Raw genomic sequence first — 26607 nt, 5'->3', positions numbered from 1 at the left:
GGTACTTCAGGCTTACCAAGGACAGGCTCCCAGGGGACTGCCAAAAGGAACATTTCCCCATTCCTTTCCCAGGATGACTGGAAAGCAGTCTGCCCCACAGCTGACAGACAGAACAGTGCACAGATGAGAAACAGCCCCACAGTACCATGTTCTACTATCTACCTGTTCACTTCAACCTGCACACTTAGACATGGATATCTGGACTAGGGGGAAAAGGAATTTATGGCTGGGGAGAAGCTGCAGGAGTCCTTGAAGTCAAGGTGGCCAAAGTATTTTTGCTGGTGTACTCAGGCAAAGAAAGCTGCAGAATGCAAAAGCTGGCTCATGAGGCTATGCTAATATGAGCAGTAACTTGGAATTGGGAAAATGTGAGCCAAAAGGTCAAGGGAGCTAGGAACCTCAAACTAAGTTTTTCTAAAAAAGAAAATAACATAAAAAATTGAGAGGGTAGTAGCAGAAGAAAAGTGAACTGACTCAGCTGTGTGCACAGCCAGGTCAAGACAGGTTGCATAAGGATGCTTGGTACAGTGAGTAAAAGAAAGGAACAGTCCTCATTTTTTGGGAGGGTGATGGCAAGCCCCTGTAGGACTTAAATATTTAAAAAGGCTTTGTGCTTATCTTCTTAGTGTCATGGCAAGCTGGCAGAAATATGCAAGAGAGCATATATAAAACTATTCTCTCTGGGGAGAGAAGGGGAAACTTGCATATTTGTGCTGTTAAACACGACCAGCTTCTCCAGCCTTTCTTCTGTAGTATCACAGTTGTGCCCTAAGTTCATACACACTTCCAAACAGAAAGCACAGCAGTGTGTTATGACTTATGTGTGCAGCTGCTTTCTACAAATACAAGAGTAACTGCCCTGAACATAAGCTCATTTATTAGTCCAAGCTCAGTTTCATAGCACATTTGGCTGGAAAAGACCAATGTCAGTTAATCTATGTTCTGCTCCAAGGCAGGATCAACTCCAGCTATTTAATTCCCATCTGAGGCTTGTCTACAATGATAGGAGATTGAAGACATCAATAGGCAACATATTCCAAAGCTGAACTGTTTTACACTAGACAGGTTTCCCTGATTGTTAGCTTAAATCATCATCACTGTAACAAAGTCCTTCCCTTTACAAAGTCCACTGTGACAGAGTTACTTTCTTCCTTTGCATCAACCTTTTATGCATTTGAAGATCACTGCAGTATTTCAGTTATCTTCCCTCAACAATCCCAACTGCCTCAATCTACCTCTGGGGTCACGTTTTTGAGGTCTGTGATCATTCATGGCACTCTCTTCTCATTTCTTTCCTGTTAGTCCACATAATTTTTGAGTGGTGGAGCCCAAAACATTGTGCAAATATCAAAAGCCATAACACTCTCAAGCCACACAACTTTTGCTGCTTCCCTGCAACCCAGAGGACCCTGTGTGAAAGGAAGGTAGGTTAGTTTGGTATGCTATGTATTTGACAAAGCTACGGCACTGTTACTCATTTCCTTGTTCTTCCTACACTTTTAAAATAATTTATTTAATGACTTGGTTCAGTACTGTTCTACAAAATGAAGTTAAAACTCACTGATCTATAATTTCTTGTCCCCTCCTCATTTCCACTGTAAAAAGAGAAATTTTTTTTGGCTTTTCCTTGTCTTCCAGGAACTCCTCCAATTCCCATAGACTTTCAAAGGCACTTGCTAAGAGTTCTGCAGCACAGGCCTGGCTGAAGCAAAGAATCCTGAGGTGAGTTTTGCTTTATCAAACCAACCTGGAAAACATCTAAATCCCAACTGGTTCTTCCCCTGTTTCAGGCTGAGCTCTTACCTTTGTCACTGACACTATCTGTGTGCCTCTTTCACAGATACACTCTTGAAAAGAGTCACATATTCAGTCATATATGCTTTACCAAACATCTGTTTTTATAATCTGAAAACAATCCAGTTGTGTCCTGACTGAACATAATGGATGAAGCAGCAGCAAGTGGCTGTAAGCATTTCTGATTTAACAGAATTTTCTGAATATCCATCAGAACATTCTATTATCACTATGGGGTCATAAGTGACAAATATCTCTATGATGTTTTGATAAATGAATGCCAAGAAATAAAGCTATCCAAAGTATCTGCAGACTTCACCACATACATTTTGCTCATGCTAAGCAAAAGAGCATTGTCTGTTTGTGATTTCTGACTACACTATGTCCCTTGATTTTCCCTTTTACATCCCAGATTTTAGATGTAAGATTTTACTGTCAAACTGGGCAGGTACATCTAGCCATCTCTTCAGAAACAAACCTGAAATTTTAGCAGCATTGGATTAGGCAACAGAACAGAATGAGAACAGAAAGAAAAATACAGCTTCCCACAAATCAGGTGGTCTTACTGTACAAGCACTAAAATCTCAGCTGAGAAGATTGTGTTCTCTGCCCTGTGGGAAGCAATAATTTCATCTGTGCAAGAGTATTATTCTACTATTAGTATCACACTGGTAGCAGTACTTGTCACACTAAAAACCCAAAACCATTTAAGCAGAAAAACCAGCAACTAAACCAATTTTTTTGACAACACAGCAAGGCATGAATGTTACTGTTGTTTGGCTCACAAGCTTATCTCCTGACTTACCCAGGGTGAGGGATTTGTGTGTGGAACAGAAAACGATAGCCACTGTGTCTGCTGGTGTGAAAGTAGAGTTATTCCTACAAAACAAAAGAGTTTTAATAACCTCTGATAGCAAAAACCTTCTTAAAACAGCATCTATCAAAATTATTACTTTGAGGATCCATATACACGTTCCCATCACTTTGATCAGTCTGGTGACAGAAATAATTCCACCCATAAATGAACAGTAGTGCTTGATTTATTTTTTTTTTTAGCAGAATTGTTTCTCTGTTGTGGCAAGCTCTCTAATGAATACACTCCCATGTGAAGGATAGAAATTTTGAAGACATGGTGCGTAGGACACAACTTTATTCCAGCCAAGTTTATTTTGTCAAACATGCAAAAATATCACAGCAGGAGCCACTTGTCTCCACAAAATAAGAGAAAATGACCTATTATTTCTTTTTCTAGTATGGAACAGTAACAAAATGCTCAGTTTGGACAATATATTGAGTCCACACTATAAGGACTTAGCTTCCACTTCAGAGATAAACTACATCTAAGGGTTTAAACACTGGGACTAAGGCCAGGAGGGGTGCAAAAAAGGTATCTAGATATAGAGAGAGATGACTGGCCAATGGATCCAAATTAGGAGTAATTCTATGAGATTCTAAATATTTACCATACTGAGCTGGTTACTGCTTAAGGTATTTTAGATTCCACAGCTGGGGCACATCTTCCCCCCCGGTTAAGTCTAGCAGTTCAGAAGTTATTTAAAAATGCCTTTTAAGGCTAGGATATGATCTTGTCACAGAGAAATTTTCTTGTGGCACCAAAAAAAAGCCAAAGTAGTTCTAAGACACTGTACCCTTCTTTGTGATTCTCCCTTATGGATATTGTTTAATTTATATAAAGCATATGCTTGGAGCCTGCTGCACTGTGGCACTCCCCTTTCAGCAGAGTGCTGCTAAACAAATATTCCAGTAAGCCCAAGTGAGAGGACAAATGTGGCTACTCCAACCAGCACCAGTGATGCCCTGAGCCACTGGCTAACACCATTCTTACAGTACTAGTTTTTGAGAAGTGAGTATACAACTGCCCTTCCTGGTTGAAACTTTAAAAAAGGAAAGAAAAAAAAATCTACCAAACATTAGTTCAGGACAGCTGTCTTTTAAGAATCACCATATAAATGTAGCAAATTTGACATATATAGAGAGGAGTGAATTGCCAGCACAGCAAATGTATCTTGAGATGTAAAAAGTCAAACTGAGTTCTCTCTCTCATATGTCATCAGCATGTCTGCAGGGCAAATTATACCTTCAGTGACATCTGTGCTAATCCATTTTTTTCAGTGGATAAGGTATAGCAGTGATTGATTGAGATTTAACAACTCTGTAATTAACACACAAGAAAGGACAGAATTCAGGTCCTGCTCTCTTAGCCTATGAAACTCTAACAGAGCAAATGCAGTAAGGACAATAGGAAATACCAAAATGAGGTCACCCCTATTCAGAAACCTGCCTTTGCACATTTGCATAAACTTTGTCACCCAAACCAAAGATATTGCACAAAAGAAATATTCAAAGGTTGGGATTCAGCACATTCATTTACCTTGTGGAGAAGAGGAAAGTCAAAAACATGAAGCTCATCTGAACAGAAAATACTGAAAGAGAAACAAGCTAAAATTAGATCACAATTATAAATACTGTGTCCCTGCCTTTTGTTCCCATGCTGCAGGGCAGAAATGAGGCTGGACCAAGTCTATCCAGAGAAACCCACTGCCAGGCAACCTTGAAAGACTGCCTGGAAGAACAACACAGATCACTAAATCCAGGGAAGCCAGAATTAATATTGTGGCTGCACAAGTTCTTCCTGGGGTAGATCCTGTGAATCAAGAATTTCTTGACAAGATGAGTGGCAGGAAATAGTGCATATCTGCTGCACATCTCTTTGCACAAGTTTTGCTTATTGGGTTGACAACATAAAATCTGTCAGACATGCTCTGGTTGCTGGGCATTTAGACTTATTATTTTACAGGAGAAAGTGTGTAAGGATGATCCAAATAAATATTCCCAGCCCTGGGTATATTAATCATGATCATTCATGGGGAGAGGAAGAGAAGATCATCATAAAGTTTTGAATTCTCTCTGAGACAAAGGCTAATTCCTGGCTGGGCAGTGTGTGTCAGACATTTCCTTCAAGCTCAGCCAGCTCTGTAAGTGCAGGTGGTTGTGAGCATCCCAAGGGGAGCCCTTCTCTCTGCCAGTTCTGCTGACTCCCTCAGGGGCTCTGGGGGGCACAGAGCCCACCCTGGGACTGCAGAGATACAAGGAACAGCCAGTGGCTTCCATGAGCAGCATCAGCCCAGAGCATGGAGAATCCCCACAAGGCTGAAGGAGAGACCCCGTGACCTGCACAGGTCTTTTCTGAGTTTGTGGGTTTTGGGGGAAAGGCTTTTACTTGCAGCACAATCGGGGGTGGGTCCTCTCCCTACTCCTTGCAAAATTTGTGAATGCAGTAAGGCTGACATGCCCCATAGGGCAGTGCAAGTCAAGACAGTGTATTTGATTTTCACCCCAGTTTATAACTGGGAAACATGGCAGGGATATTAGCTATTACCAGTGACATTTTCTATTCTCCTACATACATTTCCTAGAATGCATAAATGTCACCTCAGCATGCACTTAATTCCTCCTTCATGAACTAAAGGAGCAATCCATTGTTCCTGAATTATAATTTTTCTCCAATGAAATACATTAATTTAATATGCACAGAAAAAACCAATCCCTTATTACACATAATTCTGTAAAGCAATAAGCATGTGTTGCTACCAATTATTCCTCGTGAATATTTTGCTGTGGCTAGAATATTAGCATAAAAATTACATAAAAACATTAATCAGCAGAATAACAAACTCAGTTTCTCCTCAAACTCCTCATGCTAATTTCACTTCCTGGTGTAACACAATACACACATCCAGCTGACACATCCAATGGCGATACAGAAACTTCTGGAATACAATGTGCATACCTATCTCCAAAACTTCCTTGGTTCTTGGTTTTGTAAATATTCCAGAAAAAATCCCTAACCAATTGTTTACTATGTTCCAAGTAGGTCCAATGCCTATGTCAATGTTCTTACTAAGAAATTCCAGTTATGCACACTGGCAATGAACACGTAGATATGACTTTCAGTGTATTCCACAGCAAATGGTACATTTCATTCCACATGGCACAAGTACAGAGTTGTCTTGAAGAGAAATAAAGGCCAAGCAAGGCAGCAGAAGAAAACACTACAGATCAACTGTTCTAGGAAGAGCATGTCTTCTTGAAATAAAAAAGAAACTTCCTTTTTTTCAAAGAAGCAGTCAGCAGAGTACCATAAAATTACTTCATTCTGCGTTTCTCTGCACATTGAGTTGAAAATCTGTGTACCATTCTTTTTTGCTGACAATTTTGCACTGATTTAAGTGCAAGGTCCTTCTTGGGTGCCAGTGCAAAGAAGCATTTATTCCATTTTGAAAAAAGCTCCATAGCATTGCTTCCTACATCTTTGCTTTCAGAATAAAACATTTATATTGTACCATTTATAATTCCATGTATTATTTTACACAGGTACAGCGTTTAGTATAGTTTCATAATCCATATACATAGTTTCATAATCCCAAAAAAAGCCACAATTAGGACAGAATTAGGATCTGATGCACAAAGGGGAAGGGGCAAATTTCCTACTGGTTTTAGTAGGGGTCAGATTTGTAGAAGATACATTATTTTTATCAGACAGAAGCATATGCAGACACACAACTCAAAGTAGGTGATGGTCTGATCTCTTGAAATCTAACAGTTTTAGAGTATGAGATGTGATTTATACTGAAGCACACTGTAGTTACCTCTCCTCCATGCAAATTGGAACTCCTGTCTGTGGACAGTCTGAGGCAAATGGGAATTCCCTGCTGGGAGAGGAGACAGTGCCTGTACAGCACTGCCTTTCCCTGGGAGGGAGGGATCTGCAGTCGTGTTTCCAGCTGATGGCAAGGATACCGGCAGCCTATTCTCACGTGGATGTTATTTAAGGCTGAATGACTTGAGTGCTTCTAAAAGAAACTCAAAGAAATGTGCTCATCCACAGAAACAGATCAACACATTCTAACTCCCAACTAGTTTCTAGGTTTATAATATGCTAAGGAAGAGCAGTTTAAAAATTATAACAGTGCTTCTGAGTAACAGCTCAGTCCCAAATCTTTTGTTGCTGTTTGGAATGAGACATCTGTGTATTTTATAGCTGTTCAATAGCAAAGAAGCCAAAACTAGAATGCCAATAAATGCTTGTAAAGTACTACTACGCCCTTTCAGAAAGGAAGGGCCACAGAGCAACCTCAGGCCCACCTAAATAGCAGGGCTCATTCCTCTCTAAATGCTTACTTGGCCCCCTAAATGCATCCAGTTCCTAAGAAGTTTGGCAATCTGGTTTCCTAGATGCTTTAGAAGCTCTAACACCATGCCAGTACCCCCACAGCTCCCCCACTACATGTAGCTCATTACAGACCTGAAACACACACACACAAAAAAAAAGAGTCATTAGGGCTGAACTTACTTATGAACACGATTATAATCAAGCTAAATTTATCCAGGTCAATATTTGGATTGGCAAAAGTATCACAGAACGTTGTGTAGATGATCATCAGGAGCACACAGCTGCTGATAGCACCAAATGGAGGCTTCTTCCTTTCAAGCCAGTCCTTGATGTATCTTCGGACAATCTGAAACACAGAAACCAACAGGTTGTCTCTTTTCAGAGATGCAGGGAGCCAAGTTGGGCATCACAAAGTGAATCTGACAGCGGAAAGACACAAAGAGAAGAGAGTAATTTGGATGACGGCCACAGTGGATTTCAAAGCTTCCCTGCCACACAACTCTTCTTCTGGGGAATTTAACATTTGTAGTGCAACTTCCACTGGGCGTCCATAATGAGAGTATATTTTCAAGTGCATTCAAATCCATCCTTAATCATGCCAAATGTTCTTTGCTAGCTGTCACTGAGACGTGCCCATTAAGCCTCCCCAAAGTTTATCTCCTCTGCTGATACTAATGGATGTATGTAATTATCACAGTCCCCTTTGCATCAACAGACAATTCCAAGTGCAACTTTGGGAATCTTAAAAATCTGACATCTTCAGGAATTTCATGACGGTAGATAATCGAAAGTGATCCATGGAACATTTTAATATTTAAATAGCTAGCGATGCACCAGAAGTTTTTAATTAAATTATAACTCAAGCTTGAAAAGCAAAAGTGCATGTGTTGTGGGAGTTTAAATAATTCAAACTCTGAATATCTGGAGTTTTTGTAAATCCAAAGACAAATGCCATTTGCACGCTTTTAGAATACCAGAATTAACACATGAAAACAAGGAAACCTACTGTACTTAGCGGAACTTTTGCACTTTCAGGAAACAGAATATGAAGCAGTTTTTCAAGAATTTTTTAGAAACAACTATAAATTTTAAAGCAATCTCAACGTTCAGATTATGCTGAATACCATAGCACTAAGCCTCACCAGATACAATGCATCTATTTTAGTCCTGCCTGGGGAGTCACTTTTAGTTTTTCTGTTTACTTTATATGGTTTGAAAAAACTTTTTAAAGCTTTTATCGTACAGCTGCGACTTGTGTGTTAATTTTTCAGCAATCACATTATCTTGCCTAATTTCTCCTGAGGCCTCCTGATGTTCTCTGTTACCACACTTTTGGAAATCACGGCCCAGGATCCTGAAGCACTTCAGCCAGAGGGCTCCAAAGGTGTCTCATGACCTTCCCCCAGTGGTGCAAACATCACCACCATTGGTTTAATGACACAGAAAATCTTAGAGGTATTCAAGATTAATATCAGGCCATCATCACCTATGCTACCATAGGACCCCTTCACACAACAAATGCCAAAGCCATGGAATCAAGCTGCTCTCAGTTTTCCTCTCAGCTCTCAGTTTTCCTCATTGCTTTCCTGGCATGTCTGCAAGCCTCTCAGCAGGGAAGTCCTGGAGCAGCTATCCCAGCCACCACAGCAATGAGACTCCATCAGGGCACACACTAAAACTTTGGCACTTGGGCTTCATGCCAAGCTAAGCAGGTTGAAGATCAGCACTCAGCTCCCAGAACTTGTGGGCTTCCTGCTGATGAAAAATAAGAGATTTGCAGGAAAATATCTAAGGGAATGCTCAACGCCCCAGTGAAAACACTGAATTTTAAAATGTCACACTTGCCAGATGTTAAAGAGGGAAAATAACAAAAAATATAAGGCCAGACTTCTGAAAGAGCCTCCACTGGAGCTCCTTCAGCCACTGGGTAGGAATAAGACACTGCACTGATGAAAGAGACAAAAGAAAGTGAAGCCATGCAGAGAGCAATATGAAAGACATATAATGGGAAGTTTAGATGAGTCTAATTCTGAGCAAATTTGGGACTGTAATTATCAGAAGCAAAAAGTAAAGCCTTTCACTTCTAAAGTGAGCAAGTTTTTTTTAATGAAGTTTAAAAAAAATCCTATTATCCCTTAAATTGTCACACTGGGGAAAAAGAAAAACTACTTAAGGCCACCTATTAATTTATGGTCCTTCCAGAAGATTTATACAGAAAGTAACAAGATATTGAAAAAGAAAAGTGATGGCTCATTATACCATGGTACAATTTCTAATAGAAGTATTTAATCCAAAAACTGCAACCCTGTGCCTGTTCAGGGTCTGATTATAACAGACATTACAATAATAACATTATACACATATATACTGACATAGAAGAGAAATAAAAAACATTTAAAAAATGAAACTGCAAGTATTTCCTCAGAATCTTCAACTGAGTGATACTTTCTTTAAATATCCACCTTCATCTAGCCTGGAATTTTTGTGAATCAATAACCATAAATACCAATACAGTTCCTTACTGCACATTATATATATATATTTTTTTTTAATTACATAGTCAGACTCTGAAGAACTAAATTGTAGCTTCAGGAAATCATCTAATCAACCCAGTGTCATGCAAAATGTGCACAAAACACAGACAAAATGTATCTTCTCTAATACAGAATCCCATACATTTTGATCATCTCATAAGGTTCAACGTGATCTGTAATTTCAGAGGTCAATTCAGCCTATAATCACTGATTCAAGGTAATCTAAATTCTTGTATAACTTGATGGGAGAAATATAACACAACAGAAGCTCATGTCAGCTGATTCACTTTGACTGAAAAAAATCCATTTGTCCTGGCAGAGTTGCTTCAGGACAAGGATGCTTTGAAAGCCTTTTAATTCTTAACCCAATTCTATAACTTTTCAGGGTAAACAGGGAACTACAAAAGACCAAAATTGTGAATATTTGTAGTGAAATAATGACAAGTGCCACAAATACAAGAAAGAAAACACACATTCAGAGCCTGGGCTGAGATACTAAAGCTTCATTTGTCTGAAAGGCAGCGAAAGCTAACACAGTCATTTTTGAATGTTAATATAAACCACTGGTACCCAAAATAGCTGCATCCCACTGATGGAAAAAAGCAAAAAGGGGATGTACTGGGTTTTGTGGCAAGGTTTGGTAGCAGGACAGGCAATAGGGGATGGCTTCTGGGAGAAGCTGCCAGAAGCTTCCCTTATGACTGGTGGAGGCAGTGCCAGCCAGCTCCCAGATGGATCCAGCCCTGGCCAAGGCTGAGCTCAGCAGGGATGCTGGTAGTGATGCACTGGAAAGACTTTCATGCAGATTCAAATGCCAGCCCCAAAGAGCAGGGAAAGGCTGACCCAGAGGTTGCACATGAAAGAACATGAAGGTGAATCCCTCCCTCAAACCGCAGTTTAGTGGAGAAAACAGCGGGAGAGAAGCAAAACTTTGTAGTAGGTGATATTTTATAAATAATCTGCCTGAAAAACTCACAGAAAAGTTAGACAATAAAAGAACATAAATGTGTCCAGTAGGCAGCCACCTCCTGAAGACTACTTTCTGGCAACTTCCAAAGGTTTTGGAAAGGCATCAGCTCAAATTTGCTTCAAAACACAGATTCAAGCTCAAACTTTCCTCTTGCCCGGGATTTAATTTTTAACAACAAAGAAATGTAATTACACTTGAGTTAACAGTAGTGTCCCCATTTCAATTTAGTTCTCCTACCAGAATAGTTCTATCCACAGTATTTTTCCTACAGACTGCTCTGTATCCTGCCATAACCTTCTTGTCTAAACACCAACCTTCCTAAGCAAATGGGCTCACTGCTCTAATGCTTATTTCATTTAACATCCTTGGGCAAAGAAACATGATCTGCTGTTCCAGGAAAGCAGGTAAACAGTGCTCATCTGTTATTAGAGCACACATGAAAATAGCAGAAGGTGTGTTACAGAAAAACAGTTCCCTTCCCTAATTGTACCTTCAGAACAGTCACAGAGTATGCCCAGAGAAATCTGTCACTAAAATACAGCTGGACTCTTTCTACCTGTCTGCCCAAGTGCAAGGTAAAAAATGCAATAAACAATGGAATATATTAATATTCATTATTAATTGAGCTAAATAGGGCAAGGAGCTCCCCCCCCACCTTGTATGGAGTGGACTAATTTATGACATTAGTCATGCAGTACCTCTCCTAAAAATCATCTAGAGCTGTAACTTATTTGTTTATTAAACCCAAGAATTGAAAAAAAACCCAAAACAACAACAAACCTCAAACAACCCAAACCCAAAAAACCCCAAGGAAATGGATAGGAAGTCACCTTTTCTGTTTCCATTATACACAGGAGTCTCTCTTGGTATTTGCATCATTATGTAAAATAGATTTTTCCTAATTCTACCAAATATTTTGGACTGACCTCCTGTTTAACAGAATTTACAGTGGTTTCATTGCACTTCTCCTTTATATTGTGTATTGGTATATTCTTCTAAATACCTGGGTGAAACACCTGGGGCTTTACCATCTCAACAAAGAAACACAAGTCACCTTTTCCTTGTGTTCAAACACATGAGTAAACAAGCTGAAATTGCTGGATTATCCCCACACCTAAATGCAGCAGTTACCTTACTTAATTTGTCTTCTAAGGTAAGATTCCTCACTCATTCTTAATTAATATTACTACTACTTATAGCAACAGACTTATGCAATGAAGTCTAAAATACAAAATTTCCCATTGAAAATCTTTGAGTCAGGGTAGATATTTTTGACAGTCCTGTAATTTTTTCATATCTCTTCTTATATAGTGATGGTGAACCAAGAAAAACAATTGCAGGGAATATTGGGAACTAGGTCAGTGAAGTCTGTAAGACATGAAAGGTGAGAAAATTGGAAAAAAAAAAGGAAAATCAACTAAGATGACAGCAGCTGTAAAAACTAGTATAAAGAATCAAATCCTGGAATGGAAGAGAGATTAATTGGGTTGTATAAAAATATAAATGAAATAAGATGCTAAGATGGACATCATTCAGATTTCTACAGAAAAACCAGTCTCCAAATATACAAGGTCTGCATGCCAGTTCAAATGCACAGACCCTTTTATAAAGCAAAACTTGCACAACCTCAGCCAGACCCAGTCCTGATATTTTTAGAGGGGTTTTATCTCTGTGGAGGCATAAATTCCCACTTTTTCCTGAACATTGCTGTAAAATTTCAGATTTTGTGATGGTTCACCTGCTTTCCTAGGACATCATCAAATGTCAAATCCATCCTAATGCTACAGAGTGTACAATCTAATGTTTGTTTTCTGAAGACAGGGTGCAAAAAAAATTTTTGCAATCTGAGGGAAAAAAAATCTTTTTCTGTAAGCATCTTGCTTTTTTCCCCTCAGCTTGCCAAACTCCCCTAAAAGCTATCTTACTCTATTATGCCAGTCAGCTTACTCCCAAGAGGTAGCTCCTGTCACATGTACACCTTTAAAGCAAGGCATAAAAACCACATGAGGCCATTTTCAAAATTAAGTTTCACAGTTTGAGGTAATTTGCAACTGTTGTTTTAAAACCTTATAAACAGGTGCAACATGATAAAAATGTGAAGGGTGTCTGCAGCATCAGTACCTTTCCTTCATATTTTGCATTCTGTGGAAAGGAGGCTCTGTTCCCTGCTGAGTCAGGTCTTAGTAGGGAGTGGAGTGTGTTCTGAAGGCTGTTTATCCACTTCTTTGGTCCTCTGCAAAAAGCTCCTGGAGAGCTCATCTCCCAGGGTACCTCTCCTCCCTGCAGCTCTCCTGGACTTTGAAGAGAATAAGGTTTCCTTCTATGTGGATTTCATTTACAAGAAGAGACAGATTTGACACTATTCCCCCCTTTTTTTTATAACAGTTCTGTTAATTTTTATTTCCCCCCCTTAGTTAAATAATTCCTTCTACTTCCTATCAACTTCCACCTCCCTTCCCCTTTCCACTTCTCATTCTTTAAAAATAAATACCTTGCTAAGCTTTTTAGTTTCAATTTCACTTACAACTTGTATTGCAACATAGCACCCTTTTAGACTTGTGTTGATAAGCACAGCTCCCAAATGCTGAAAGGGCTCCTCTGGAACATTTTGGGCAACGATGCAGAAGGCACTTAAGATCCTTTACTTGTAGGACATCAAGATTTTTTTTGTGTGTGACTAGATTCAGTGAGGATTTCTGTACAACTGGTTTCATTTTATAGATTTGGGAAGAAGAACTACACAGAATCATAACATTAATTTTAGCTTTAGTTAAGGTCTGTTTAATGTGAAGTGCCCACTTTACGCTGGCAGACAAATTACCAATGGGGCAACTAGAGAATGCATGAATGATAATGTACAGACAAGCTTTTTATTATTTATTCATAGAAAACAGTGGGTTTTGGTGTGCTGCTTTGAAAAATGTTCAAACTAGTAGAATATAATGAAAGCACAGTGAAAATTCTATTTCATTAACATTTAATCATAAATCGCTCTTTAATATAAAACATAAAATAAAAGTCTGTCATAAGCACTTAGGTGTAGGGAACGGAGAAAGTCTGCAAAAAGGGGAAAGGAAACATTGTGGTGGGTTTCACTGTTCCTGTTATCTGTCACTTCAGAAGAAAAAAATAAGCAAAGAAACAACAGTCTCCAGCTAAATCTCACAACTGGTCATGAAGAAATTGCTTGGATATTTCTCAAAATCTTACATTTTGATGGCTAAAATGATTAGCAATATCTATGGGCAGGGAAACAATGATTGTAGCAAAATCACAACAGCTCAAGAGCAGCAATCTAGCCCAGGACTCTGTTACCCAGATAAAAAATAATCAGAACTTCCAACTGCCAGAGCAGATTCAAAAATCTTTTCCATGAAATATCTATTACCATGTTTATTGTATAACAAGTATTCTCAAATTCCCCTTAGAGGTGTACAAGAGTGATGCACAAATAACAAGCTCTTACCCACTACAGATCTTCAAGGCTTATAGGAAATTAGATCTTTATAAAATACTATAAATTATGTCCCTTTTTGAGACCTCTTGTCAGAGGGGTCTTATTTGTTACTCTACAAATACAAATGCAATATTATACTATCAATACTGATTTGAGCAACACCAGCCTGTCAATTAGCAGAACACTTCTGTAGACACTGAGGACACAGGCTGCAACATTTTTTAGGTTCAGACAACCTGCATGACTCTGACAAGGAACAGAGCAATTTTAATTGGGGACCATCTATCAATCACTGCTATCTGTGAGACTCGGTGCCTTTCTGATAACACAGTATCTTCTTCTTCCTTTAACAGCTCTTTCTTTCCCTAAAGAATGGTCCACCACCTGAGCAGAGCCTGTACCTGCAGCCCTTTATACATTTCAATGTCAGCAGCTAGGCTAGAAGAGCATGTTTGACTCCTGTCAATAGTAGTCCTAAAAAGCTAAAAAAAGTAAAAAAAAAGCATCAATTACACTATTGTGACTTCTTTCTCCCAGCCATCATCAAAAATTCTAACAAGCCAGCCAAGCAACCAAAACTCTTGATACGTTTTGCCATAAAGCAAACAAAAACCCCCAAACAAAACAAATCTAAAAGCACCTTTTTATGTGCTTTGTTTATATCCCAGAGGCTGCTCAAACAGCCAGCTCTGCAGCCTGCTCAGGAAATGAGCATTTAGGCAACACAGGTTTTCCCAGAGGCAAGATTTTTTTTAAAGGAAAAGAAAGCCCTTGGAGAACGCTTCCTTTAAGCAGCCTCCTCTGTTTTACACTGATGTGGTTCGAGCATAAAGCCCCTGCTGATCACAGATGAGGTTGGAAGGCTGAGGAGAGGAAATCCTCCAAGCAGGCAGGTTTCAAGCTTGAGGGTTTTTTCCCCCCAGTCAAGCTCTTTGTTACCAGGTCATCTTACCAGACTTTCTTCCACTGACTTTTCTGCTGAACAGTATGGCTGCATGTGGTAAGGAATTGATGTTGTGGGCATGAAATGATGAATTCGAATCAATTGCTGAAGGCATTGTTCAGGAATTGTGGGCCATTATCCCCTATCACATCTGGAACCCCAGACCTGTGGTTCACAAACATGTCCCTGTGCCACCTGCCAGGCAACATCTCAGTGATGAGTCAGGGGTGGTCTATGAACAAAGGGCACAACTTCCCATTGAATTGGAGCAGAAGAAGGGCAAGGAGACCTATCACTGGATCTCTTGGTATCAGTCCTTTTCTTGCTTGCTGTCTTCCCTGACTCCTGCCCATTACTTTTGGGTATCCACTTTCAGAAATGGCTTTTATTCATTGCTCTCTGGGCAGGTTGGTTTACTTTTGTACAGCTCAACCTAACCAAGACAATCACTGTAAACTACTGGCATTTCTGAGCTGTAGCTTTCTTTAGCATTTCTTCTCTCTATCCTCTGAACAGATATAGTCAAGTGCAATAACTTCAGAAACAAAGTCTTTATGCTTAGAGGAATGTGGGCTACTTTTGTTGATCTTTCACTTCCAGAAACTGCTTAAAAGACTTTTAAAGAAGAATCATCCTATTTCTTGTTGAAGTCTATTTGTAAAAACCGAAACTATTCATTTGTCATTGGATTACACAAGCTTTAAGATTCTCTATTTTTTCTTTCAGTCTTTATCAGAACTCTTAAATTTCATCTCAACCAGAATCACAATTCTGATTTCAATCTTGTGACCATACAGAGCACTTAATTCATATGCCTACTGCTCCAATTATGATACTCAGCCTTATCACTTCTAACAGCTGAAAGAACACCCAACTCCACCAATTAGCTGACATATCAATTTCTTGTAACATCTTTCCAAAGTAACATTCCATTATACATACAGATGAAAGTTCTCTTGAAATTTTGCCATCACTTTGTGCAGCAATCTACCATCATCTTTGGGTTTATTACATTGCAGCACAGATGCTGATACTCCATGGCTATAGGACACTTTATTGCTAAATCTGCTGTTGTGCATTTGTTCACTAGAAATTTCCACCTAAGGCTTCCAACTAACAGCTTCCAGTGTTTGGATCTTTCAGAAGAGGATTCAAGTACTTTTGCTTGTCTGCTTTTGGTGGACACTTAATTCTGATGAGGTAAGAACACAGTACAGATGTAGGTTAATCAGCAACCCTTTGTCCTAATTATTAAAGAAACTCTTTGGCATTTAATCCAAAGCATGAGAGCAGTTCCACAGCCTTCAGGGACACAGGGCTAATGTCCATTTTCCAGATGATATGGTTGCAGAGAGGTTACACAGATGCTGATAACTACTCTCATGCTTATCATGCTCGTCCCTTTATTAGAGTTCAATGTGTGTTTTTAATCAAAAGAAACTTCACCAGGAATTTGTTAAGTTTCAGTACATGCCGATTTTGAAATGTGCAATTATAGTTTGACACTGATGGACTGCCCTATGTAGCACAGGCAATGACAACACTCTTAACCTTGTCCAGGGTGCTCCTTTACAGTCTCTGCTCTCATTTTCCTGTATTTTAACCATGCCTTCCATTCCAAAGTCTGCTTTAGGCTGACAAATTTCAGAAGGTTCCAGCTGAACCCAGAGTTCAGCTGGATGCTAGAATGAGCTGCAAATCCCACTCACACACCCTCTGTGCATTCAAAGTGCCTGAGAACAACAAGTACTTACAAGAAGTAAGTAAAAAATAGACTTAAGGTGTTTTAGTGTCCAAGAGCAGTGACAACAGTTATGACAACTTTTGGTCTCACTATTGTGATTTCCCACCATGACATGAGAGAAAAAATAACTAATATTAACGTTTGTGAACAAACAGACACTACAGAGACAAGGATCACAGAAAACCTTACACATGCAATTAGCATTTTTTACATTCAGTGGAAGTTTTCTATCATAAGCCATGGAAAATAAGGCTTTGTGTGAACATATGAACAATGAGTATAAAATTAAATGTTGAATAACTGTTCATTTCACAAATACCTTCCACCCAGTGTAACATAATAGAGAAGTAATGTAAAAATAATTTGCAGTTGTGCAACTAAAACCCTTACTGCAAAGCATAGGCAAAATGGCTTGAGCAGCCTTAATTTGATGATTTCTTAACTTGTGACCGCTTAGCCTTTATATGTTTATTAATGTTGAGATTTTAATTCCTGTAATTATTAGTAGATACTACACAGGGAAGAAGGACTTCCTTCAGCCCCAGGCAAAGGGCATGTGACAAAAGGACTGTGTAGTATTCTCAAAGCTCATTTGTATGGGGCTGGAATTTCTCACAGCCTGGGCTGCCATTTTTCCCACTTTATGTTCACAAGCTCCCTCCTCTCTCTGCAGCAGCGTGTGTTTGTGGTAGTGAGGGACAGATGCTCAATCTCAACAAAGATCAATGTGGCTCCAGGGAGCACTGGAGCATCTTTTCCCTGATATTAGACTTCACTGTCCTGAGGCTGTTCCTATGTGGCAGCTTATCAGGTTGCCAGTCTGTCTTTAAGATAGCTCTCTTTATCTTGTTTTTTTAAATAAGAATGTATATTTAAAAGACATACCTGTCCAATAATAAGAGGGACTACAACAGTCATAAACAGCTGCGAGAATATGGATGTAAAAGGCACAGAGGAGGATGATCCAAGCTACAAAATAAAGATATACCATTAACATTGCACTTTTTCTTAGTATCTGCAAATTTCATACACAGATATCACACATTAATATGCATTTTACTTTACACATATAAACTGGGAACTATGCGCACTGGAAGTAGCTGCACATGTTTAATAGTTAAGTCACAATAAAGCATTTGGTGTTCCACAAAACAGAGCTAAACCAATCTCTGATTATTTTATAACTTAGGGTAATATTTCCATCAATATTCATTTAATTGAAAACCTGCTACACATATATGCCAAGTAAATTATATAAGCATTTGTAGGATGATAGTCTAAAGAGACAGGGAGTGAATCCTACTAACTAAACAGTTAGCTTGACTTACTTTACCATTTGTACAAACATCAAACAACAGAAGTCAGTGTAGTTATTTCAATAAATAAATGAAAGTAATGAAATAGTGAAGAAAACATTCACATGTTCTATTTCAGTAATGTCTAAAAGTATAGAACTACTCTTTCGTTAAGACAACTGAACTGACAGTCTTAGTCTTCAAATAGTTGATCTCTCTAACAATAATGGTAAATGCTAAAAGTATTTTTTTAAGATGCTAGTAGAACACAGGAACACACACAGTCAGTGGGATTTTTCAAACCTGCTTCAGAATGTTTAGGAAAATATACAGTATTTTTTACATTCTGACTGGACTTGTTTTGGGCTAGGTAATTGGAAAGTTTCCTTTAATGTAATTTCACACCTCTTTAACAGCAATGGAACACACATTAAGAAACATACACTAAAGAAACTGAATTGTCAGAGCTCCCATAGACAACCACTTGCTTCACAATGAGGCAAAGGACACAACATTAAGGTTTTCATAGATCCACTCTATTTTATATTTTACATTTTACACTTCACTTTAAAGGTTCTCAAAATGACAACAGAATACAGAATCTTTTCAGCACCATCTAAATGATGCTGATTTCCTGAAACATTCTTACATACATCTTTCTCATAAATTATTCTTTTCACACTTACCTTCCTTTCCAAGCTACCTTCATGACAGACAAGGTGATCATGCAACCTAGTAACTTTCTATAAGCCTGCCTTGAAAAATCAACATATGGCCGTACAAATGGGTTTGGCATAAAACAAGATTCTTCATAAATCTGAAGAACAGAAAAGTTGGAAACTTTATATAGTGAAGTATTTTAATTTATGCAGAAATGTAGAAGTGCACTGCTTTTTTGTACCTGTACATTTGTACATGCACCGCTCGGGAAAGGGGTGAACACACCTGTGGGGGATGTCTCTGGGCAAACTGAGCTTTTAGGGTGGGCAAATGGCCTCAGATTTCATATGTCCCTTGCTGAATACACTCTAGGTGGAGAGTCTCAGAGAGTCTCAGGAGGAGCAGACAGGATCTGGCTGTTTCCTATGTGCTACCTGAACTGGCAACATCAGCTAAGACTCAGTGTGACCGCTTAACAAATCACAACATCTCGTCACCATCACCTCCAGCTTTAATGATGCGGGCACATGGGAGGGGACCTGAGGATGATGCCACAGCTGAGAATTTTGGTCTGCAGGTGGGGACTAGTGAGCCTAAATTTCCCACAGAGTCAAGAGGGAGAAGTCAAAGCTTGCATAGGAAGATTCAGATCACCCACGAGTACCCAAAGTCTGGCAGTGCAGCCACATTCCCAAGGGACACAGGGCACTCTGAGTGTTTCCCTACAGAGAGCACAGACCTCCAGCATCCCACTCATCATCTCCTTGTTGATTTAATTCTTGGAAGAAGCTTCTGAAATTTTAAAAGGTTCTTAGTTTTTCAAATTGTATTTGGACTTATCGTTATGTGCTGAGGAGCTAAAAGCAATTGCTTACTGTGTATTCCAGGAAGCCTTTTCAAGTGAAAGTGAAGATTTTTAAACTTTAAAATCCGCCTGGGCCACAGAGGAGTCAGTCTAAGCAAGCCAGGACACTTGAACAGCTTCACAGAGCTATAACACTTTGGCACTGACTCCTGTGCTTTTCTATAAAAATGTTGATTGGACTTTGCTCACTACTTTTAAGTTTTATGCTCAGTGGATGCATAATCAGTTTCTAAGTCAGGAATGAAAAACTATTCAACAGTATTCAACAGACTGCTGAAAAAGGCATAGTCTTGCCAGCTTTTTAAAATGCTACTTCAAACATAGCATCTTCAAACTGTTGGGAATTTTTAAGCACTTTGTGTATATATAAGGATATGTTCTGCTTTGGATGTGGGGCTTCTGGTATTTGTTTTGCTGTGTTTTTTAGATGTGTTTTTTTAAATTACAAACTGAATTAAAGGTACTGATACTACATCTTCAAACAGACTTCTGAACTTTGTTTCCCTTCTGTATATTTTGACAATAATTTCAGTGGGCTGTTTTTTATCAAAATCTGTTAGATTATGTCTATCAAATCTTGTATTACCTTACCTTTAAATCTATTTCCTGAGAAAGACACAGAAGATAAGATACAGGCTGAAGAGAAGGCATGAACTTCTCAATCACACAGAAAATAAAGACATTTTAACCCAGACTCTGGACATAAGGTGGCTAACCACAAAGAATCAAAAATACTAAAGAACCCAGGGCTAATAGAAGCATAATTTACCAGAAGCTTCTCAACATTTGTAGCATGAAAACTCATCAGGCTCACAACTCTAAGTGTCCTATGGACTCTCAGACATTACCTGGGCTCCAGAGTTCCTCTGAACTATCTTTTGGATATGTTTGCCATGCTTGTTTTGAGAAAGAGAAGTGAGAATTGAGGAAACAAAAACCTGGATATAATGTTAATCAAACTTTCCTACACACTTACAAAATGCAAATATTCTGTCCGAATGAATAAATAGGATTTTGCTTAGGTTTTAGTTGGATCTAAGTTCTATGCTCCATTAGCTATCATGACAGGTTTTTTTAAGAACTAACTATCCAGATGATGTGCATTGCACAGAAATTAGTATTAGGCTGATTTTATTAGGTTGAAATTATTAGTAGACTGATTATCTCTGGCTGCCCTCCTTGCTATAATAATCTCTATGCCTAAAAATGAACCTTTCTTCAATGGCAAACAGATGTACTGTAAGGCTGGCATAAAAACATAATATAATCAAACTCCTGATTTATAGCTGAAAAAACCCCACCCCTACCTGATTGGAATGATGTATGGAAGATAAAATGCATCACTAAATGAAAAAGGAATCACAAATTTTATGCCACCATATTGTCCATGCTTGTTTAGGAACATTTTTTAAAGTTTGATTTTGTGAAGAGATTGTTATACACCATTCTGGAGAGCAGCATTTCAGTTAAAGGTTTAGTAATAAGCCAGCCCTGCTTTAATGGGCTCACTATTCAAGAAAAGACCCTGAAAGTTCTTGACTGGGGAAAGACACTTTTCACTTAAATAATCTGAGTGATTTCAGCAGGATAACTCAGATAAGCAGAGAGATAATTCCAGGCAAATCTTCCCAAACAATTCTGTCACTATGCAGTACTTCAAACCTGACCTGCAGCATTCATGCTAATTTAGTCCTAGACCTTTCTTCTCAAGAGACTGCCTGTTTTATAAAAACCCAACAAATAATTTAGTGGGTTTCTTTATGAGTTTGTGGTAGAAACACTGGCTTATCCTTAATTAAAAGGCTATATTTAACTGGATATGGCAAAAAACCAAAGAGTAAAACCCAAACTTCCTTGCATAAAAAACAAGACAATTCTATCTCCCAGCCTAGACTGTCTCCACAAGCCAGACACTCCATTCTCATCTTTCTGGCTGACCAGGCAGGTATCACAGGGGATGTTCCCACATCTACACTGCCATGGGCTCAGAAGGAACACATCATGCCAGTCCCACCAGATGACAGCCCAGTGTGACACATGTGCTGCACACACTGTGCCCTCTTTGGAGCAGGCTGTCCTTTGGGGGCAGCTTTTACCCTCCCAGTGCTCTCCTGCAATTAATGCTTCCTCAGCCTGTGTCCTTGTGCTCTTCACACACCATCAACCAGCTTCAGCCTCACCAGCTGCTGAGCACAGAGGAGGAAGTGAGGCAGGGGTGAAAAGAGGGCAGAACTGATGGGGAGGGGCACTACTGGCTGCTCTTTTACACAAGATATTCAACTTGAAGCTTTTTTTTTCTACACTCTGGTGGAAGGGTCTGGCTACTCTGACACCCCCTTTAAATTTTGCATTCAATGCTGTATTGTCACTGCTTCTGGTTCCCCTCATCCAGCCCAGATCCAGCTGCCTCAGAGGCCTGTCTGGAACACCCCATGCCCCAGTCCCTTTGCATCCTGCTGGGAATGGCAGGTCCATTACAGAAAGGCCATGGAATGCAATGCACTTTTGGAAAAGAGGTGGATGGCATCCAGCTGAGTGATGAAGGGCAATGAACAAGAGTTAGCAGCTGAACAAAGCCCTCCCTTGCTCTGGACTCCCTCCAGGGCCCTTACCCTGACCCAGTCATGCCAGCATGTGGCAGTACAGCAGAAAAATACCACGTGTCCCTCAGAAACCCAGAAATGGAACTGCTGTGATGGGAACTGCCATGGCAGCAATGGTGCAGAGGCTCTGGGAAGCAGGGAGCACCTGGAAGAGCACTGATGTCCTCCTGTGCCCACAGTGCCCAGCTCCAGATTTCAGGCAGGAGGTGGCAAGAGGTCATTCCTACACAACACCTCAGCAGAGCTGACAGGTCACTGGGGTATCCTTGCCAAGCCCCTCTTGACAGGCAGACACACCCACAGCATCTGGAGACCTTGGTAAGGCACAGAAGCCGTGCAGGAGATGCCAGCTCCCAGCCACTGGCCCCCAGACATTGGCTGGTACTGAAATAATCCACCTGGAAAGGGTGGAAGGGAAGGGGAGGCGTATCATGCAAATTGTCTCTTGCCTCAGAAAGGGGCAAACAGAGAGGGCATCCAATGCTTTGGCAGTCATATAGTTTAACAAGGAGATCTTTCACTATTATTCTTAAAAATTAAACTTAAATCCCCCAGTTCTGCTAAATAACTACATATATTTTGCAAATTCTTGCATATTCTATATGCTTGTGTGGCTGTGGGAGTTGATTTGGCACAAATGAAAAAGTATCTATTTGTCTACATATACCCTCCAGTTCTGTTGCCAAATAAAAAAAAAAAATCAAAGTTTCACATTCAGAAGTATGGAAAAACAAAAGCTGACAATCTTGACTTTTTTTTATTTCCTAGGTTGGGCAATGATATTTCAGGTTTCCCTTGTTAAAGTGATCACAGATGCCTAATCCCCTTTGGGTTCCCCTATGACACATTAAATACCAAGCCAATCCAAACACACCTGTGGATTTTAAAGCCATTTATAGAGCTATAAAAATAACCATAGGTATTCTTCATCTGAAATACACCAGAGCTACTCTTCCACTTAACTGTGGTGCAATGATCTGGAGGGTTAATGTACAGAAACAAGATCAAGTTTACAACCCAGAAACACCTAAATGGGAATTAGATTAATACCCTTGGAGATCAGGGACTTAAGGACTTGCATCCAAAACATTCTGCTGCAAACAAGGGCCTGGAAAGGCTGGAAAGACACAGATTAATCAATACAGGGTAGTTAAGAACCATGAATATTATTTATCCATGAAAAATAAAACTGTGATGTACCAGAAGAAATAAATCAGTCAAGACAGGGGATACTGGAGACGTTGCACAGGCCTGGATAAGCCCTTGTGAAGCAAATTGCACAACTGTGCAGGATTTGTATTGCCTGGGCTGAAGATGGAATTAAAACTGGAGTAGGTGCACAAAACACCTCAGATTAAGGGATTTGTTTTATGAATTCAAAGATTAGAAATGCATGGCTTGTTTAGCCCAGCTGACTGAAGGCTGGCAAAGAGAAAGTCAGAGCCAGAGTGATAAATTTCAGAGAAGTGCTATTCAGATGTATAACACTGACAACAAAGACAAATGGATTACACATCTTTAACCAGCACTTATTGGAAATTGGCTTTCTGTTCATCAGAGACACAAGTTTCTAGCACTGCAAGGGTGGAGAGAGAGCAAAAATCCTTATATTTTAGGTTGGATCATGCTCATTTCTGAGGTGAATTGCGGGAGAAGAGTCAGAGTGAGTCGGGATGGGATTCTCCTGGTAGCCTGGTTCTATGACCCTATTAAAGATGTGTGGTTAACTTCTGCCCATGTTGGAGCAGGCTGTGCACTAGAAAGGCTCCCCTACTTTTACATGGATGAAAATCTCAATAGCAATGAGATGTAGAAAAGCACCTAGAAAAACCTACAGTATTTTGTGTGTGAGTCAGGAACAAGGAGGGTCCCTATTATTCTCTGTTCCTTGTTCCAATTTAAAAAACAAAGCCATAAAAGGTGTATGTGAAAAAAGCAATAAAATGATTAAGTAAATATTTCACAGCAGCCATTGAAAAGTTCTAGCTAATTGTAAAGAGTTTGGATCAGATCAGAGAATTTTGTTTTCCCAATGATTAAAGAAGAAAGGAAACAGTGAGGTAAATAACCAGGTAGAAATAATGATGCACTTTAAATCTTCCACATGAATGAGTTGATCTGTTAATAGCTAATGCACTGTGCTGCTCCTCCTCCCTTTCCCCCCACTGTAATCAGCCTTTTGTCACATACCAGTGAAATCCATTAGCTGCAACTTCCTTATCAACTTCCAAGGCTTTCCAGCTACTAAGGTATTTGCATATTTAACGATTAATTTGACTGGTATCAACTCTCATTTACCAAGTGCTTGAGAAGAAAAACAAGGCATAGTGTGTAAAAGTTCTGTTTAAAAACAAAAAAGTACGGACAGCTCCTTTCAATAAACAGATTTATCTGAATTAATGGGATTGGAGTAGACTTGGTAAAAAATCTGAGAACTCTCAACAACTTTTGGACCCATAGTTTAATTTAAAGGTTCTGAATACAAGTGAAAGCTCTTCAGCATTTAAATCAGCTTCTAATTTCACTCACTTTATTTATTTCACTTTTCTCTGCACTGTTTGCACCAAATTTCCTTCACTTGTCTACTGAATTATTTCAGCAGTGCTACTTTCTAGTACTTATGACATCACCACTACAACACCAACATAAAACCAAAAATTCAGAAATCAAGAACAGGAGCAAGCTGATAAAGCCTTGGAAAGATCCTGTTTTGACACAAATGTCATGGTAGTTTTATTAGCAAAGGAGCTAATGGGGGAGTAATGCCTGACAGTCACACAGAGGGTTTGCCAAGTGCATCTTTACAAATACACATGAATTTTGTATTGGGTTTTTAACATCCCACATTAACTGTATTGCAGGCATGCTTCTGAAGAATGTGAAGTATATAAAAATGTAAAATACTGACTTATCTCTAACATTTTTGATGGTTTTCAATAGAAGTACATAGATTGACACACTTAGGATTTCTGCTACTTTGATAACTAACCTTGGAGAAAACAAAACTCCTTTTTCTGCTTTAAAAGTGGTCGTGATCGATCTGTTACTGTCCGAGTGTGCAAAGTGACAAGAGGGGGATGGAAGCCTCACTCTCTGAATGCTTTGGTACACAGCCTCCTAAGCATTGCTAAGGAGGCATTGCAGAATGCTGCAAAGAAATATCAAACAGCATCACCTGATGCTAACCTGAAACTGATTTAACTTGCTTTGTTTCTGCTCACCACATATAAGAGCTCCAGTTATATACAGGTCATGGACACTGGCCACTTGTAACATCTTTGCTGGGAATATGGCATATTAACTGTTAATAACAAGGGTTAACCTGAGGATGATGATGTTGCTCATTAACATATCTGGGAAGAAAGATTCAATAGCTTCTTATCAGGCAAAATGTTAATCAGAGGTATCTGTGACAAAGATATTCTTTATAGAGTTTTTTAGCTAAGCATCCTCATACATCCTCAGCCCAGTAATTACAGGCACAGCATTTAAGCCTTCATTAAATTAATCTGAAACTCTTAGAATGTTAATCTTGAGTAAGCTTTGCATCAGAAGTTTCATAACAGAAATATACTTTTCAGAAATGTAACTGACTTCCTCTTCAACACCATTCACTTAAGATGATAAATTATTTGCATTAAATGCATTATTTATTACAGCTTCAACATGCCTTTATCAATGTTGTTTAGACAATTTATATTTACATTACTGGGCAATTATGAACAAAAAGACAGCTCAGAACATTATATTCTCTGGTGCACACAGGGCAAAATATAAACAATAACTGCTACCTCAGGTTAAGCTATATAACAAAAACAAGCTAATAGACAACAATGTATTTTATTTCTGGCAGCACTAAAGGTATTTTATGCACTGTACACAGGGAGAATAACAAATATGAACATTCAGACTATCATAGCACAACTCGGAGGAAGAGTTAATGCTTACGAGTACCAGATTTGGGAACTAAAATTCATTGATGATGTTGACTTGAAAGGCCCATGAATAGCATTCAGCAGCTCAGCTCAGTTATTGTAGAGGTAAATGGAAGATTTATTTTGAAAGTTGAAAATTCTACCCTGTATTAATTAAGCATTAAGGCTAAGTTGCATGACTAAACTGCTGAATGGTTTAGAGAAGGAAACCAGGACTTTTCTAGTCCATGTTTCTCACTCCACAGTCCCACATGAAATGATGGAGCTGCAGGTTGTAAGCAAGCACACAGAAACTTATGAACTGTGTGCTTGAATCCACTGTGTGTTCACCAGGCCAGAAACATCAAGGAAACTCAGAGGAAAACCAGAGATGTTCACATCAAAAAAAGGGTTTCAGCAGTCCAAACCACAGACTGTCACAGGACATGGGAACTTGGGTTGTGCACATTCAGCTGTCCTAAATACCTATCACAGGATAAACTGAACCTTCAGAGAAGGCAGAACTCAGCAAAGTGTGCTGCAGGGCTGACCAGAATACTGCTCTGCATCTGTGAAACCCTCAACAAAGACCTCAAGAAGTTTTAAATATTTACATAGCACAAGAGAAGTCCTC

At 39.2% G+C, this 26607-nt stretch overlaps 1 protein-coding gene across 1 annotated transcript in view; it reads right to left on the bottom strand.

The window, feature by feature from the left end:
- SLC10A7 (solute carrier family 10 member 7) overlaps positions 1–26607 on the bottom strand; it is a 139764-nt gene that overhangs the window by 19229 nt on the left and 93928 nt on the right. Inside the window, exons 7-10 of the mRNA XM_071431486.1 lie at positions 17522–17605; positions 7169–7334; positions 4187–4238; positions 2600–2673 (exon numbers count right to left, since the gene is read on the bottom strand). Of these exons, the coding sequence (XP_071287587.1) occupies positions 2600–2673; positions 4187–4238; positions 7169–7334; positions 17522–17605 (376 nt within the window). The remainder of the gene's footprint in view (positions 1–2599; positions 2674–4186; positions 4239–7168; positions 7335–17521; positions 17606–26607) is intronic.

The sequence above is a fragment of the Agelaius tricolor genome, unplaced genomic scaffold, assembly GCF_023055355.1.
Source record: "Agelaius tricolor isolate 1412-34295 unplaced genomic scaffold, bAgeTri1.0.p SCAF_8, whole genome shotgun sequence".
In the NCBI taxonomy this organism is placed as follows: Eukaryota; Metazoa; Chordata; class Aves; order Passeriformes; family Icteridae; genus Agelaius; species Agelaius tricolor.
Note: the sequence above shows the minus strand (reverse complement) of the source record. Positions and strands in the feature narration are given on the sequence as shown.